This window comes from Eublepharis macularius, chromosome 3, assembly GCF_028583425.1.
Source record: "Eublepharis macularius isolate TG4126 chromosome 3, MPM_Emac_v1.0, whole genome shotgun sequence".
Taxonomy (NCBI): Eukaryota; Metazoa; Chordata; class Lepidosauria; order Squamata; family Eublepharidae; genus Eublepharis; species Eublepharis macularius.
In genome coordinates, this window is record NC_072792.1 from 171,648,946 (window position 1) to 171,664,157 (window position 15,212).

General features: G+C 38.6%; 1 protein-coding gene across 1 annotated transcript in view; it reads right to left on the reverse strand.

The window, feature by feature from the left end:
• Positions 1-15,212, reverse strand: part of LOC129326318 (autocrine proliferation repressor protein A-like) — a 37,117-nt gene that overhangs the window by 21,347 nt on the left and 558 nt on the right. Inside the window, exons 2-3 of the mRNA XM_054974472.1 lie at positions 14,132-14,299; positions 487-664 (exon numbers count right to left, since the gene is read on the reverse strand). Coding sequence (XP_054830447.1) covers positions 487-664; positions 14,132-14,299 — 346 coding nt within the window. The remainder of the gene's footprint in view (positions 1-486; positions 665-14,131; positions 14,300-15,212) is intronic.

Genomic DNA, 15,212 nt, shown 5'->3' on the forward strand with positions numbered 1-15,212 from the left:
TCCCAGCGGCAGAATTGTTGTGCCTTGCAGGGCTCAGACACCACTGTAGCTCTCCCATGAATGTCCTCAGGAAGTGAGCAAGCAGCACCCCCAATACACAGGTATGCAGGCTCTGGTGGCATGAAGGGCCTTTCCTTTACGGGTTCTATTTTCTATTTTTTAAAAAGAAGAGCTCCAGATTAAGGCCATTGAAGATGTAATTCTGCTTAGCATTGCACTGTTAGACTGGGAGATAAAGGTTCAAATCCCTCTCATGATGGGCTGCTGAGAGGTTAAAAGGGATGAGACAGTCATGGATGCCATTCTGATGGGTGGAGGAAGGGAGGAATCAACATGCAATACATAAATAGTGATGTATCTTTCTTGGATGCATTTCATGGTTCTTAATTCTTACATACTTGTCATGTGTCTCTGCTCTTGGCAAAGAAGACCAGCTTAAAGATAACTTGGCCTAGCTTCTCTTAACTAGTGGCCCATTTTACTTACGATTTAGATCTGTCTGCTAAATATATCAGATGATCTTTTGAAGAAAGAATACTGGAAGCAGATCCATCATTTTTCGCAGGAGTGATTATGAGGAGGCATGATGCATTATTAATTTCCTTCTTTTTGGGCACAACAATCGTCAGTTCATGCCGCCAAATTGGTTTGTCCACTTCAGATTCTGGGAGAAGAAACAGAAGTCAGAATGTACATCCTCAGTATTCCCTCTACCTGCATCCTTCTGCAGAAGACATCCTTTTATTTCATGCAGCAAGACCACAAGGAAGCATTTCCTAAAGAGCAATATGTGGAGTGGAGAACATTTTAGAGAAGAACCATTTAACCAAGAGCTTAGAATTCTAGTTGATATGGTACAGTGATCTGTCTGCCATAGCCTGTTCTCCATAGCCTGACACTGACGAAGTTGCTGCTGCAGGCAAAAGTATTCTTCCTTCTTCAACAAGAGCTGGTTGCTCTGACTTTTTGCCTTGCTTGCTTCAGCCTCGCCTCCCCCACCCACTTCAGCTAGGAGTCTTCTCATGCATCTGTGATTGCAGGAGCCAGTGAGCTGCCCCTTGGACTGAGCAGGAAGGAATACTCCCTTAGCAGGGAAGCTTATGGGATCCCCCTTCCCACATCGTCCTCAAGCCAAGTTCCCCTCCACCTGGCTGCCATTGTGCTTCTCATGATTGAGGCTTGGCTGGCAGACAGTGATGTGTACGTGCACCCCACATATAATTTGAAGCCAATTTAATGGGATATATTCTGCTCCTGGTAGGAGGCTGCCCTTTATTTCACTCTTTCTCTCTATCTACCCTTTTTCGGAGGGCCCCCAAAGTATTAGCATGTGTAGATTTAAACCTCAAAGCAATGTTATTAAGAAATAACTCTCATAGTATTCAATGTACTTAGGATTGCAACTCTGCCATCTGGTAGGTCAGACTCATAATCCATTTTTAAAAAATTCTTCCTGGCCTATGCATATGGCCAAATGCTTCTGAGAACCCTATGATTCTATGTTTCTTCTTTACCATGGTCGGAATGAAAACTCCTAACTAATAGCAGCTAGAGTGCAGTGAGTTTGATGGGAAAGGGAAGAGCTAGACCCCTAAAACTATATTTTTCATATTTTTATTTATTCAAGGATAATATTGAAAGTCTGCAACTGCTGCTCTGCTAAAAATTCTGTACGATGTCTGCAAAAGCAAGTGATGTTTCAAAGAAACCAAAAATTGCAGATGAGCACCATGTCTTTAATGACAAAGGGACTACTGAGTACTTTGTTTTAAACAAGGATAAAGCACTCTGCCTGATATCTTGAAACTGTTTCAGTATTAAAGAAGTATAATGTTGAATCTTGTCACAAGAGCTACTCAATATATCAAGGAGAGGTGCAAGTGAACAAGATCAGTTCTCTTAAAAAAAAGTCAATGTTTTTGCAGTTTAGAAAGCACACTGAGGAGAACTTGCTTGTGAGGGGCAGCTATCATGTTGCTAAATGTATTGCTGAGAGTAGTAGGCCATTCATGGGGGTGGGGGTGAATTTGTTAAAAAGTGCATGGTTAAAGTAATGGAGTAAATGTGCCCTGATAAGGTATCTTGTGTTAGTTGTGTCAGTTTATCTGCATCTACAATCACCAGGTGTGTTGAAGAACTAGGAGTAGAACTGCATGTCACTGATTGCCAAGGCAAAAAGTTTTGATTTCCACCCCCCCCCCTTTGGCACTCAATGAGTAATGACATTATAGACACTACTCAACTACTAATATTTATCAGGGGGATAGATTCCAGATTCAGAATTACTGCAGAGTTTGAAAGGCACTACAACTGTAGAAAACATATTCTTGAAGGTGTGTGAATCAGTAGAAAATCTTGGTCTGAGTTGGGATGAATTGAAAAGCATCACAATTGATGGTACAAGAAATATTGTGGGAAGTAAAACTGGTGTAGGTGCAAGAATCAATGAAGAGATATTGAAATTAAACAGTATACTTCCCATGAAATTTCACTGCATGATCCATCAGCAAGCATTGTGTAGTACAATTTTTCAGTGGGGAAGTGTGATGTGTATTATTGTATCCAGTATTAATTACATCAGGCATCATGGCTTTATTCATTGTCAGTTTCTAAATTTTCTCTCAGAGATAGATGCAGAATATGGAGACATATTTTACCATGCAGAAGTCAGGCGGTTTAGCAGAGGCAAAGCCCTCAAATATTTTTTTTCAGTTTTCATCATGAAGTTGATGTTTTTCTCAAGGAGGAAGGACAAGGTCAAGAAGTACTTTCTGACTGGACTTCCATTGGATCAATGGCGATCTGACGTGGTCCAGGGAGCTGGGCTATCAAGAGTATCTGTTTTGGTTAGCCGGTGGATTGGATTGCTGGCTGCCACCCCTCTGCAGGGAGTAGAGGGGCAAGAATGCTACAAGACCCTGAGAGTGCATGATCTTGGTGGTGAGGGGGTTCTGAATAAAGGATTTCCCCCACCATCTTGAGGTCCCCTCGGAGATGGGCAAGCTAAAATCTCTACAGTGCTCTTTTGAGCCATACGATTGGCATAAGATCACCAGAAACCAAGCCTTGATACCAGATTTGAACAATTTGAAATGAAGGAAACAGCACAAAGATCCCGAAAGGAACAAATGAGGAAAATATTGATATCTTACTTTCCAGAGTTAAAAGCAGAAGAGAGACCCATTTAAAATTTAAAGTAGCTGTCTGAATGGACAAAAGAGTAAAAAAGGAAACTATTTCGGGACTAAAAAGGGAACTTGATAAATCTTAAAGCCTTAAAAGTGAGAAAATATGTTTATGCATACCTGCGGTCTCAGTGAAGATAATAGCCCTGAGAAAAGGGGGGGGGGAGCTGGAGAACGAGTACAGTAAATATCAAGAGACGACAGAGTGAATTGGGGGGCAGTGACTGAGTTGCCTAGAGGGGCCCAATTTGAAGAGCAAGAACAGGAAGAAGGAAGTGAAGCCAGAGAGAAGACAGCGGAAACAAAACAATGAAAAATCACAAGGAGGAACAAGAGTTAAAGCGGAACTGATTGTCAGCCATTTCTGGAACCCGGAAGTAAGCAGGAAGTTACCATAGAGAAATTGCGCCTGACATTTTGGAAGCTTAAATTTGATTAGACTTTTAAAAATAGACTTTGAATTATTTTAACTAAGTAAATAAACAGAATAAAAACGGAGCTTAGAAGGAGAGCGGATACCTGGGGTGGTACAAAATCAAGCCCAGGCGCGATGAAGAAAGCGGAGAAGGAATGGCAGGTAGCCATAGAAACAGCCATTGAAATGCTGGGGGGGAAGTCCTGGAGGGTAACAAAGACTTGAGTCAATCTATGCTGAAGATGGAAGAAAGTTTGATAAGGCCTATAAAGGAATTTGTGAAATCAGAAATAACAGAGCTGTCAAAGAATATAGAAGAGGTCAAGAAAGAACTGCAGACAACAAATCAGACAGTTCAAGAGATGGAACAAAAAACCACCGATTTGACATGTAATTTGAAAGTAGAAAATCAAGTACTGCAGGGACGTGTGGCTGTAATGGAGTGTAAAATTACAGAAAATCAGCTGAGATTTAGGGGTGTCCCTGAGACTACAAAGCAGAGTGTGCACGAGCAAATAATAGAAATTTTGGCAGAATTTTTGAATATGCAACCAGGAGAAATAACAGCAAACTTGGATTTAGCCTACAGAGTCAATTCCAACTATGTGCAACAAAAGAATTTACCAAGAGATATTATTGTTCAATTGATAACCAGAAGAGTGAAAGATGAAATCCTGAAAAAGCATTTTGAAAACCCTCTGTCACTTGATGGAAATGGAGTGAGAATTATGAAAGGGCTTCCCAGAAAGATTTTACAGGAGAGGAAGAAGTATAAAGAATTGACACAAAAATTGAGAGACAAGAATATAAGGTATAGATGGGAACTTCCAGAAGGATTGAGTTTCCAGTTCCAAGCTATAAGAATCATTATCAAATCAAGACAGGAAATGGACTTATTTCTGTTAGAAAACAATAAGGACTTTACCAGATCAGATAGCAAATAGTATGATGGAGTACAAATTAATATCGTGGAATGTTAATGGACTGAATATACCACAAAAGTGAAAAGTTATATTTCATTGGCTAAAGAAACAAAATAGTAATATAATATGCTTGCAAGAAACGCATATAAAGGAGAAACATTTAAAAAAATTTAAAAATGGACAATTAGGGAAAGAATTCTTGGCAGCTGCTAAACAAAAGAAAAGGGGAGTAGTGATATATATATAAAAGAAGAATTGGATCCTAAATTAATTTTTAAAGACAAGAACGGAAGATATGTTGCAGTAGAAATAATGATGAATTCCAAAAATACTTTGATAGTGGGAATATATGTGCCAAATGGAGCCAAACATGAATTTTTTGAAGAGATAACAAAAAATTTGGACCAGTATGCGTATGAGCAAATAATATTAGCAGGAGATTTCAATGGAGTGGTTGACCTGCAATTAGATAGGATAGATGGGTGACCTTGGGTGAGTCACAGTTCTCTGGAGCTCTCTCAGCCCCACCCACCTCATAGGGTGACTGTTGTGGGGTAATAACAACACTTTGTAAACTGCACTGAGTGGGCATTAAGTTGTCCTAAAGGGCGGTATATAAATTGAATGTTATTGTTGTTGTTGTTGTTATTAATAATAATTAATTAAAGTTGGCAAAGCAAAAATCGAGGAAGCTACCAAAATCGTTCTTTGATTTGATAGAACAACTAAAGTTGGAGGATATATGGAGAAGCTGGAACCCTAAAGTTGAGGACTTTACATTTTATTCAGCAAGACATCAATCATTTTCGAGAATTGATATGATCTGGACAACTAAGAAGTTGAGGGGTTTGACAAAGAGAATAGAGTTTAGGCCAAGAGTGAGTTCAGACCACAGTCCTATAATGTGGAAGCTCTTGAGCGGTCACAGGAAAATAAGATGGAGAATAAATGAAGACCTTCTATTGAACCAAGAGAATGTGGAATTTATTCGAAAGAAAACAAAATACTTCTTCCTATACAATGTGGATCAAGGAGTACCAATACATGTGGTATGGGATGCGTATAAAGCAGTGATGAGAGGGATATTGATTACACTGAACAACAGAGAAAGGAGAAAAAGCAAGGAGAAATTCAAAGAAATTCAGGAGAAAATTTCCAAGAAGGAACAAGAACTAAAGAAAAGACCGGGCAAGAAAGTAATAACTCAAGAAATTAAAGTATTGCAAGAGCAGTTAAAGACTTTTGCTAATAAAGAACTGGAATGGAAGTTGAGGATGTTACAGCAGAAATCTTTTGAAGGAGCAAATAAACCAGGGAAATACTTAGCTTGGCAATTGAAAAAGAGGAATGAGAAAAAAATAGTTAGCAAAATAATAGAAGATGGGAGAGAATTAGTGGAACATCAAGCTATAAAGAGAGCCTTTTATAAATACTATGCCAAGTTATTTCAAAAAAGGACAATGGAACCAGGAAAAATACATGAATATTTGGAAAAAGTTAAGTTACCAAAGATCCCAAAGGAAATGAAAGAGATTTTAAATGCTCAAATTATGGAACAAGAAATTATGGATGCCATAGAATCAACCAAACTGGGGAAGGAGCCAGGTCCGGATGGAATATCAGCAAAGTTTTATAAAATAATGAAAATGGACCTGGTGCACTCCCTACAAAAGGTGATGAATGGGATTTTGAAAAGAAAAGGATTTCCAGACACTTGGAATGAAGCAATTATTTCATTGATTCCAAAGGAGTTACAAGATTTAACAGATGTGAAGAATTATAGGCCAATGTCCTTATTAAATAACGACTATAAAATTTTTGCAAAGATATTAGCAGAAAGGCTCAAAAAACTACTAATGGACTGGGTGGGAGAGGAGCAAGCTGGGTTTCGACCTAATAGGTAAATCAGAGATAATTTGAGAGTAGTTTTAGATGCTGTAGAATATTATGACAAACACCCCGATAAGGAGATAGGATTTTTTTTTGCAGATGCAGAAAAAGCCTTTGACAACTTAAACTGGGACTTTTCGTTTGTAATCATGGAAAAGATGGACTTGGGGAATACTATATAGAGGCAGTGAAGGCAATCTACAAGGACCAAAGAGCGACATTATGTTTAAATAATGATGTAATAGCAAAATTTGAGGTAAGAAAAGGTACTAGACAAGGATGTCCACTTTCACCTTTACTATTTGTTCTGGTATTAGAAGTTTTATTGAGGCAAATAAGAGAAGATGAAGAAATCAAAGGGATAAAGAATAAAGAATTTTCATACAAGTTCAGAACATTTGCCGATGACGTGATGTTTTTAGTGGAAGAGCCAATCCAGAGACTACCGATACTATTGGACAAAATTAAAGAATTTGGAGATTTAGCGGGGGGGGGGGGTTATAAACAAAACTAAATCAAAATTACTCTGTAAAAACATGAGAAAAGAGAAACAACAGGAGTTGATAAGATTAATAAACTGTCAAGTGGTTCAGAAAACAAAATATTTAGGAATTGATTTGACAGTCAAAAATATAGATCTATTTAAGAACAACTATAAAAAATTATGGGTTTGGATAGAAAAAGATATGGTTAAATGGAACAAATTAAATCTATCTTTGTTAGGTCGTATCTCTGTAGTCAAAATGAATGTATTAACCAGAATGATGTTCTTGCTAGAAACAATTCCAGTTGTAAGAGACAAAATGCAATTTGATAAATGGCAAAGGAAGATTGCAGAATTTGTGTGGGCTCGGAAGAAACCAAGGATAAAAATGAAGGTGTTATGTGATGCAAAAGAAAGGGGGGCTTGCAATTACCTAATTTGAGACTATATCATGAGGAAGTATGTTTGACTTGGTTAAGAGAGTGGGTTAAATTGTCTAATCATAAACTGTTTATACAAAACCAAAGGGAGCCTCCCAGTCCACCAAGAACCAGCACAAAAGACTCAGCTGGGAGGAAAATATATACAAATTCAAATTGTAATGTTCATAAGTGCAAAGTGCTAAGTGCAATAAATAACAATACAATAGAAAAATTCATACAGCAATTACTAATACAATTCATACAAACTGTGGTAATCTGTATCAATGCTCATGGACTGGGAGGCTCCCTTTGGTTTTGTATAAGCTTTTGTTTTGGGAATCTATGATGGAATTTGCAGAATGTTTTGCCTACTCTATGGACAAACGTGATGCTATTTTGGCTGCCAATAAATCCCTTCTGGGTACAGGCACTCCAGTCCCTCTGGAGGACTGGTCTACTCTGGAAAATCTAGAGATGAGGAAATGCTGTATGGCCCTTAATGCTTCCTCCTTAACTGATTACTCAGTAAGTAAATTTATTCCGAGAGGGTTAAGGGTGCATAAACCACCGGGCATGTTTAGAGAAAATGAGGAATTTAAAGCCCTGTGGGCAGCGATCTTGAATAAATGTGCCTTTGACTTCATGCTTTTGTTAATTAAAACATCTAATGCGGAGGTGGATAAGTTAACCACTGAGATTAATAATGTTGAGGACCAGTTTAAGGAGAAGATAACATTAGAAAAGTTTGAACGAAAGAGAAAGGAATTAGATCAGTGCATTAAGGAAAGTGAAAATAAACTCAAGGAGATCAAAATTAAGAAATTTGATAGAGACAGGAGGGATTATACGTCAGGAAGAATATATCAGTGGAGAGATGAATATAAGCCAAAGAAAAGGGTGTCCTGGGCTAGGAATTTAAACTCCATCCCTAACTCAGAATTTGAAACTTCCGAACCTTCAGAGACAGATACTAGTGGGGATGAAGGGACTAGTGAGAAATCCTTGATGAGTCGGAACATTGCTCTTCCGCAGCGAGTTCCTTTTTTAGGCAAGGGACGAGGGAAGTACAAATGTCCTTACAGACAGAAGATTTAGTTTTTAATCCAGGGTCCTGAGTGATTTGGAAAGATCTGTACTGAATAGAGGTCTAGGTTTTGTACCAACACCGAGGTACGATCCCTTTAATACCAGATTGAATGTTTACAAATTAATTAGATCAGTCAAACTTAAAAAACTATTGGGTGATAGTCCTCCCCCCCCCCTTCTCAACAGCATGTCTTGAGGATCAGATCTACTTTCTGCCCCATGATATCAGATTCTATGATTGAGGCATTTGAACAGGTTATTACAAGGGACATAATTAAATTAGAAAATAAGAGGAATTACCCTAGATATAACCTAAGTAAAGAAGAGTGGGAAGCCTTGAAGTCCTTGAGGCAGGATCGGTCCATTGTGATTAAAAAAGCGGATAAAGGGGGAGGGATAGTCATCCAAGACGTGGACCATTATAGGCGAGAGGCAGAGAGACAGCTCTCGGTCCAGACTGATTATAAACGGATCACGTACAATCCATTACAGCAAATAGAAAGGGTTATTAAAATAGTCCTAGATGAGGGTTTGTCGGTGGATGAGATAGATAAGAAAACACACGATGACATGATAAATAATAATCCAAGGACGCCGGTGTTCTACATCTTGCCTAAAATTCATAAGGGAGGCAATCCCCCACCAGGTCGTCCAATTATTTCTGGCAGTAATTCCGTTCTGGAACCGCTCTCTATTTATCTAGATTCCTTCTTACAGCCCTTGGTAGTACGGACTAGTAGTTACCTTAAGGATACCATGGCTTTAATAAATTTGGTAGAATCTTTGTCCATCCCTGACAAAGCTTACCTGATGTCCCTAGATGTTAAATCTCTGTATACTTCAATACCACACGAGGGGGCTAGAGCCACAGTTGAAAGAGCGTTACTCAATAGGGAATCCCAGGTGCCATCATCTACGTTCCTATTGAATGTCCTAGATATCGTATTAGAGCACAATTATTTCAAGTTCGCTGATCAGTATTACTATCAGACTAAAGGGGTAGCGATGGGGTGCGCGGCTGCACCCAGCATCGCTAACCTCTACATGTCAGACATCGAGGCAAAGTGGATTTTCCATGGAGGTAACCCTTATTTAGACCAAATAGTATTATTTAGATGCTATATTGATGATGTCATCGTCATCCTACGATCAGCTGACATTGCCGAAGCCTTTGGGACCTGGATTAACACCTTGGATCCCAATATAGAGTTTTCTTGAGTGGGAAGCAATACATGTATTAATTTCTTGGATGTTAACATTTACAAATGTAGTGCCAACTCTTTAGGAGTGTGACCCTATAAGAAAGCCACGGACCGTAATTCTTATTTGCACTACACGTCGTTCCATTCAGGGCACTTAAAGAGAAATATTCCCCTGGGTCAGTTTCTCAGGTATAAAAGGAATTCTACTAGCCAAAGAGATTTCTGGCTTGGTAGCAGGGAGTTGAGTGCAGCTTTCTCTTCGAGAGGCTATCCTCAACACTTGATTACATCTGCTAGAGTAGCAGCCCTTGGGAAACCGCGTGAAGAATTGTTACAACCAAGAGAATGGTTTGGGGATCGCACCTTAAAATGGGTACTGGACTACACCAGTCTTGCGGCCCCAATCATTAAGATAATTAGATCACATTGGCACCTATTGAGTAATGTTCCTGGTTGCAAAGATCCACCAAAGTTGGTTTGCGGCGCACGCGATCACTAAGGGATTATCTGACTCATTCAGAATTCAGAATAGACGCAAGTAGAAGGTCAATGCCGCAAGGGCATTTTCCTTGTGGCGAATGTAGCATATGCTGTCTAATGGATAAATTAGAGAACTTAGGGATTCGGTCCATTACAACACCGGCTTTCTCTACACGTAAAACCACTAATGTGGTTTATGTAATACAATGTCTCTGCACGAAATACTATGTAGGAAGTACCAGACGACAGCTTAGAGTCAGAGTCCAGGAACACCTCTCGAGACTTAGGAATAAGATCTAGGAAGCCCCCCTTGTCTCGCACTTTACCACAACACGTAGAGGTGTTGTTGACCTTAAGGTATCAGTATTGGAGGTGATTCAAGATTCCCCTAATCGAGACCATTCTAGGAAGTTGCTTCAACTAGAAAGTATATGGATTTTCCGGTTGGGCTCTTTAAGCCCACAGGGACTTAATAACAAAATAGATCTTTCCTGCTTCATTGGGTAATAACAATCAGCTGGAGTTATTTACGAGCATGTGCCTTTAAACAAGATTGGTAGTTGTATTTATTGAAGGTGAAAATTGGCATGCCTGTGTCTGTATCTTGATTGCATGGCAGAATAAGTGCAGGTGTTTTCTAGTGTGAGTATTTGCATTATTGTGTATTTCTGGATTATATATTTGTGTGATTGTGTATTGGGGAATTTAATGTATGTACTCCTTCACTTCACCAGATGATTGCCCAAGAGGAAGACACACGAAACGGGTATTGGAAAAAGTTGCTTCGCAGCACCCCATCGGCAATTGTGCTTATTGGCTTTATTATTCCCTATATGGGATTGGACTGGTGACTATTCTGGACTTTCGCCTTGCCGCGCTATCCTGCAATTTAATGTAATCACTCATGTGAGCTTAAACGTCTTTGTATTTATATGAGCATTGATACAGATTACCACAGTTTGTATGAATTGTATTAGTAATTGCTGTATGATTTTTTCTATTGTATTATTTATTGCACTTAGCACTTTGCACTTATGAACATTACAATTTGAATTTGTATATATTTTCCTCCCAGTTGAGTCTTTTGTGCTAATCATAAACTGTTGGCTTTAGAGGGACCTAACAAGCTGTTTGGATGGCATGTGTATTTATGGTACGATAAACAAAAAATGGACTCTATGTTCCAGCATCATTATGTCAGAAAGAATCTTTTTATGGTTTGGCAAAAATACAAGATGTTTATGGGTGATGGAAGACCCTTATGGATAGTACCAGCTGAAGTTGTGAATTCAAGTTTGGAATACAAAGGAGAAGAATGGATAACATACAAGGAACTGTTGAAGTGGGAAAGAAATGAGTTCAGGATGAAAGACAATATGGAGTTACCATTTCAATATGGATGGTTCCAATTTAGACAAATTAAAGATTTATTTGAATCTGACAAAAGGAAAAGAGGTTTTAGACAGAAAAACAAAGAATTAGAGGAACTTTTGTTGGGAGATGGACTAAAAATTATTTCTAAGATATATAAACTTTTATTGAAATGGCACACAGAAGATGAAACAGTCAAAGTCCAAATGGTGAAATGGGCAGTGAACTTTAATAAAGAAATTACAATGGACACTTGAGAATATTTTTGGAGAAACACATTGAAAATATCAGCATCTACCAGCTTAAAAGAAAATGGATATAAGATGATGTACAGATGGTATTTAAAGTTAGTGAATGCCAACAGTCAAATGTCAAATAAATGCTGGAAATGTAAAAAAAACATGAAGGTTCAATGTATCACATATGGTGGACTTGTGAAAAAGCTAAGATGTTTTGGTCTAAGATTTTTGCTGAAATGTCATTAATTTTGAAAAGCAATGTAGCAAAGAGTCCAGAGTTATTATTATTGAGATTAAATATGGAAAATGTCGATGTTAAAGATAGGGTATTAGTTTATTATATGACAGTAGCTGTAAGATTATTGTATGCACAGTATTGGAAGCAAGAAGAGCTACCAGAAACTCAAGATTGGATTAAAAAATTGTTGCACATGGTGGAAATGGACAAATTAACGAGAAAGTTAAGAGAACGGAATCCAGGGGAATTTATGGTGGACTGGGAGAAATTTAAAAATTACCTAGAGAAGAATTGGGATGTGAAAGGTCAATTGTGGTCTCTCGATAGTTATTAAGAGGTAGATTTGATATAGAAGTTATTACTTTGCCTTGAATAGTAGGGACAAATATAACTTAGATACAGGGATAAGAAGAAAAAGGATCAGAGTGCTGTTGGGAGTCAACTCAAAAAGGGGAAGGGGGGTGGGAAAGCATATGTCAAGAAAGGGGGAATACTTGTTTTTAAATTTTTTCAAAAAAAAAAAGTACTTTCTGACCCTGGGTGCATTTTTAATTTGGCTTTCTTAACTGATAACAGAGAGCATCTGAACACATTGAATTTAAGGTTGCAAGGAAAAGGAAAGCTTGTGTGTAAGGAATATTCTGAACTGAAAGCGTTTGAAGCAAAACTAAACCATTTTGTGAAGCAAGTTAGTGAAAGTAACTTTTCAAACTTCTTATGCTGCAATGAAATAAAAGTTGAGAAGGACGGGAATTTACATGTTCGAGGACATGTCAAAGCACTGAATCTATTGTAGGTGGAATTTCAAAACAGATTCACTAATTGCCATAAACACAGAAAGGAAATAAGTATGTTTCAAAATCCATTTGAAGTAGCACCAGAAGATGCAAGTAACTTTTTTCAGATGGAACTAATAGATTTGCAAGCCAGTGATCATCAGAGAGACAATTACAAAGAAAATAGTCTGTTCGATTTGTATTGTGATCTACCTTATACATTAATCAACCTAAAGAAATTTGTTTCAGGCATGTTTACAGTTTTTGGTAGCACATACATCTGTGAATAAACTTTTTCCAAGATAAAAATTGTGAAATCCAAGTGTAGGTCAAGACTTTGCATGACATTTTAAGGTTGTCTGTCACAAACCTTGACTTGGACATTAATGCTTTGGTTAACAGAAAATAGCTACCAAAATCTCACTGACTAGGTAAGTATGTGTAGCTAGAAAAATGGGATTTGACAGTAAAATATTTTTCCAAAATGGCTTGAATCCAAGTTAACATTTCTTCATTGATCTCTGAATGTTTACTGTTGATCTAAATAGATAGGTTAATAATTTTATTTAAGCTGTGGCCCTCTTTAGGCATTGGACATCCTAATGTGGCCCCTGTGTGCCAAAAGTTTGTGGATCCCTACTCTATGGAGTTCCAAAAATAACCTCTTCTTTGGGCCAAGCTACACATGACGAATGACACTTGAACAGCAAGTGGATTGAGTGGAGGTCAAGTGAACAGGGAGAAATACACTTGCCATTCAAGTGTCATTTGTCATGTGTAGCTTGGCCCTGACTTCTCTAATGCTTAACCTAGGATCTGGATGTAGATTTGTTTCTCTTTCCATGCACACAAATCTTCTTTCTCTGTAGCCCATGCTCGCAGACCCATGATTTGCTGCACATTATACAGCTCTGCAAACAGCACCCAGTTGGGAAGAATAAAACATGTGGCAAATCACCACTACTTGCAATATCTTGTGTGCGCATGTGTGCCCTTATGTGCATGTCTAGAAGGAAGGAATTTAGATCTTTCAAAGGGCAATCTTGTATGCTCCTAATTAGTATCATTCTTGGTTGGATTGGGGGTTAGATCTGATCCATCCTTTCCACTTGTCTTCCTCCTGAGCAAGAGACTTGTAGTAATGCAAAAGCAGGATAGGAGGTTTGGTTTGCTACCTCCTTCACTCTTCAGCCACCCATTTTAGAAACTGGGGCTCTGGGCACAGGGAGCAGGAGGGAAGGTCTGCCTATACCAATGCTTTGCCTTAGTGCTGCACAGGAGCCAAACCAAAGCCTTTTATTTCACTGGAAATTGACTTTTTATGACTATTTCAATCTCTTTCTCACCAAAATTAAAATGGGACCCTCTTTCCTTCCACTCAAGAGGCATGAGAATCCCCTACTCCGAAAATGCTACTTACCATCCAGCCACTTCTGGGAGGTCATTTTGATGGTATGAAATGTGGCTACAAAGACAAGGAAAAGTTCTTCCTTCTTCGACAGCAAGTTATATTCATAGTGAGAGTCAGGGAGGTTGACGTATTCATCCAGTGCCTTCCATTCCATCAGCCAAACAGAGGACAAGCAGGCTGCCAAGAGGAAAATGGTTAGAGGATGCATGTCCCAGGACCTAGTCCAGGACCTAGTCGGACCCCTCTCCATGGAAGTGTTGCCTGATAATGGCGACAAGTTTGCTGCCTATTTCTAGTGATGGGAAGGAAAAGAGCTTTGCTGGCGTGGCTTTCGAAAGGAATGCCACGCTGAACACTCCTGTTGCCTTTAAACACCCATCCAATCCCCTTGGGCTGAATCATCGGCACAGCTGCTAGCAAAATCATCCCATGTGCCCAAGGAGGAGCCAGGAAAGGTCACCTTGACTCTTGGCAAGGATCTCATTATTCAGCAAAGTCTAAAGAGGACTAGGTAAATTTTGCTATATGAGTAAAACCTACTGAGAATCTTTAAAGGTTATCCCACAGTCAAAGAAAAATCAATTTCTATTCCTCACAATGGAACCTATAAGCAGTTGATAAAGTCCATTAGTATTCCTTAGGATCACTCAAAATATTCATAGGATCCAGCTTAAAGTATAGGCCCAAGTACAAGCAGGTTGGAATTTGTATCAACTGCTTATAGGTAGTATCATCAATTGTAATTTATGTATAAGTCTGTATATGAAAACTGTGTGTACTGACATATATTGAATGGCAAATTGAACTATGTAATAACAATAAGAATATTTTTGCAAGTGTTGTGTGGTTATTTCGTTAGGTTATCATGATTATTGTTTTCCTTTGCTATCCATTTTCAAGGAGGCATCAAGAATCATTCCCAAGCTCCTAACCCTCAGAATGGCCCAAGACATCTGGGACCGAGCCAGGCTGACCATCAATCATCAGTTATAACTGGGTGTCATCTGCATATTGATGACTCTCACATCCAAAACTTCGCACCAACTGGGCAACAGGGTACATATAGATGTTAAACAGCAATGTATTGCCC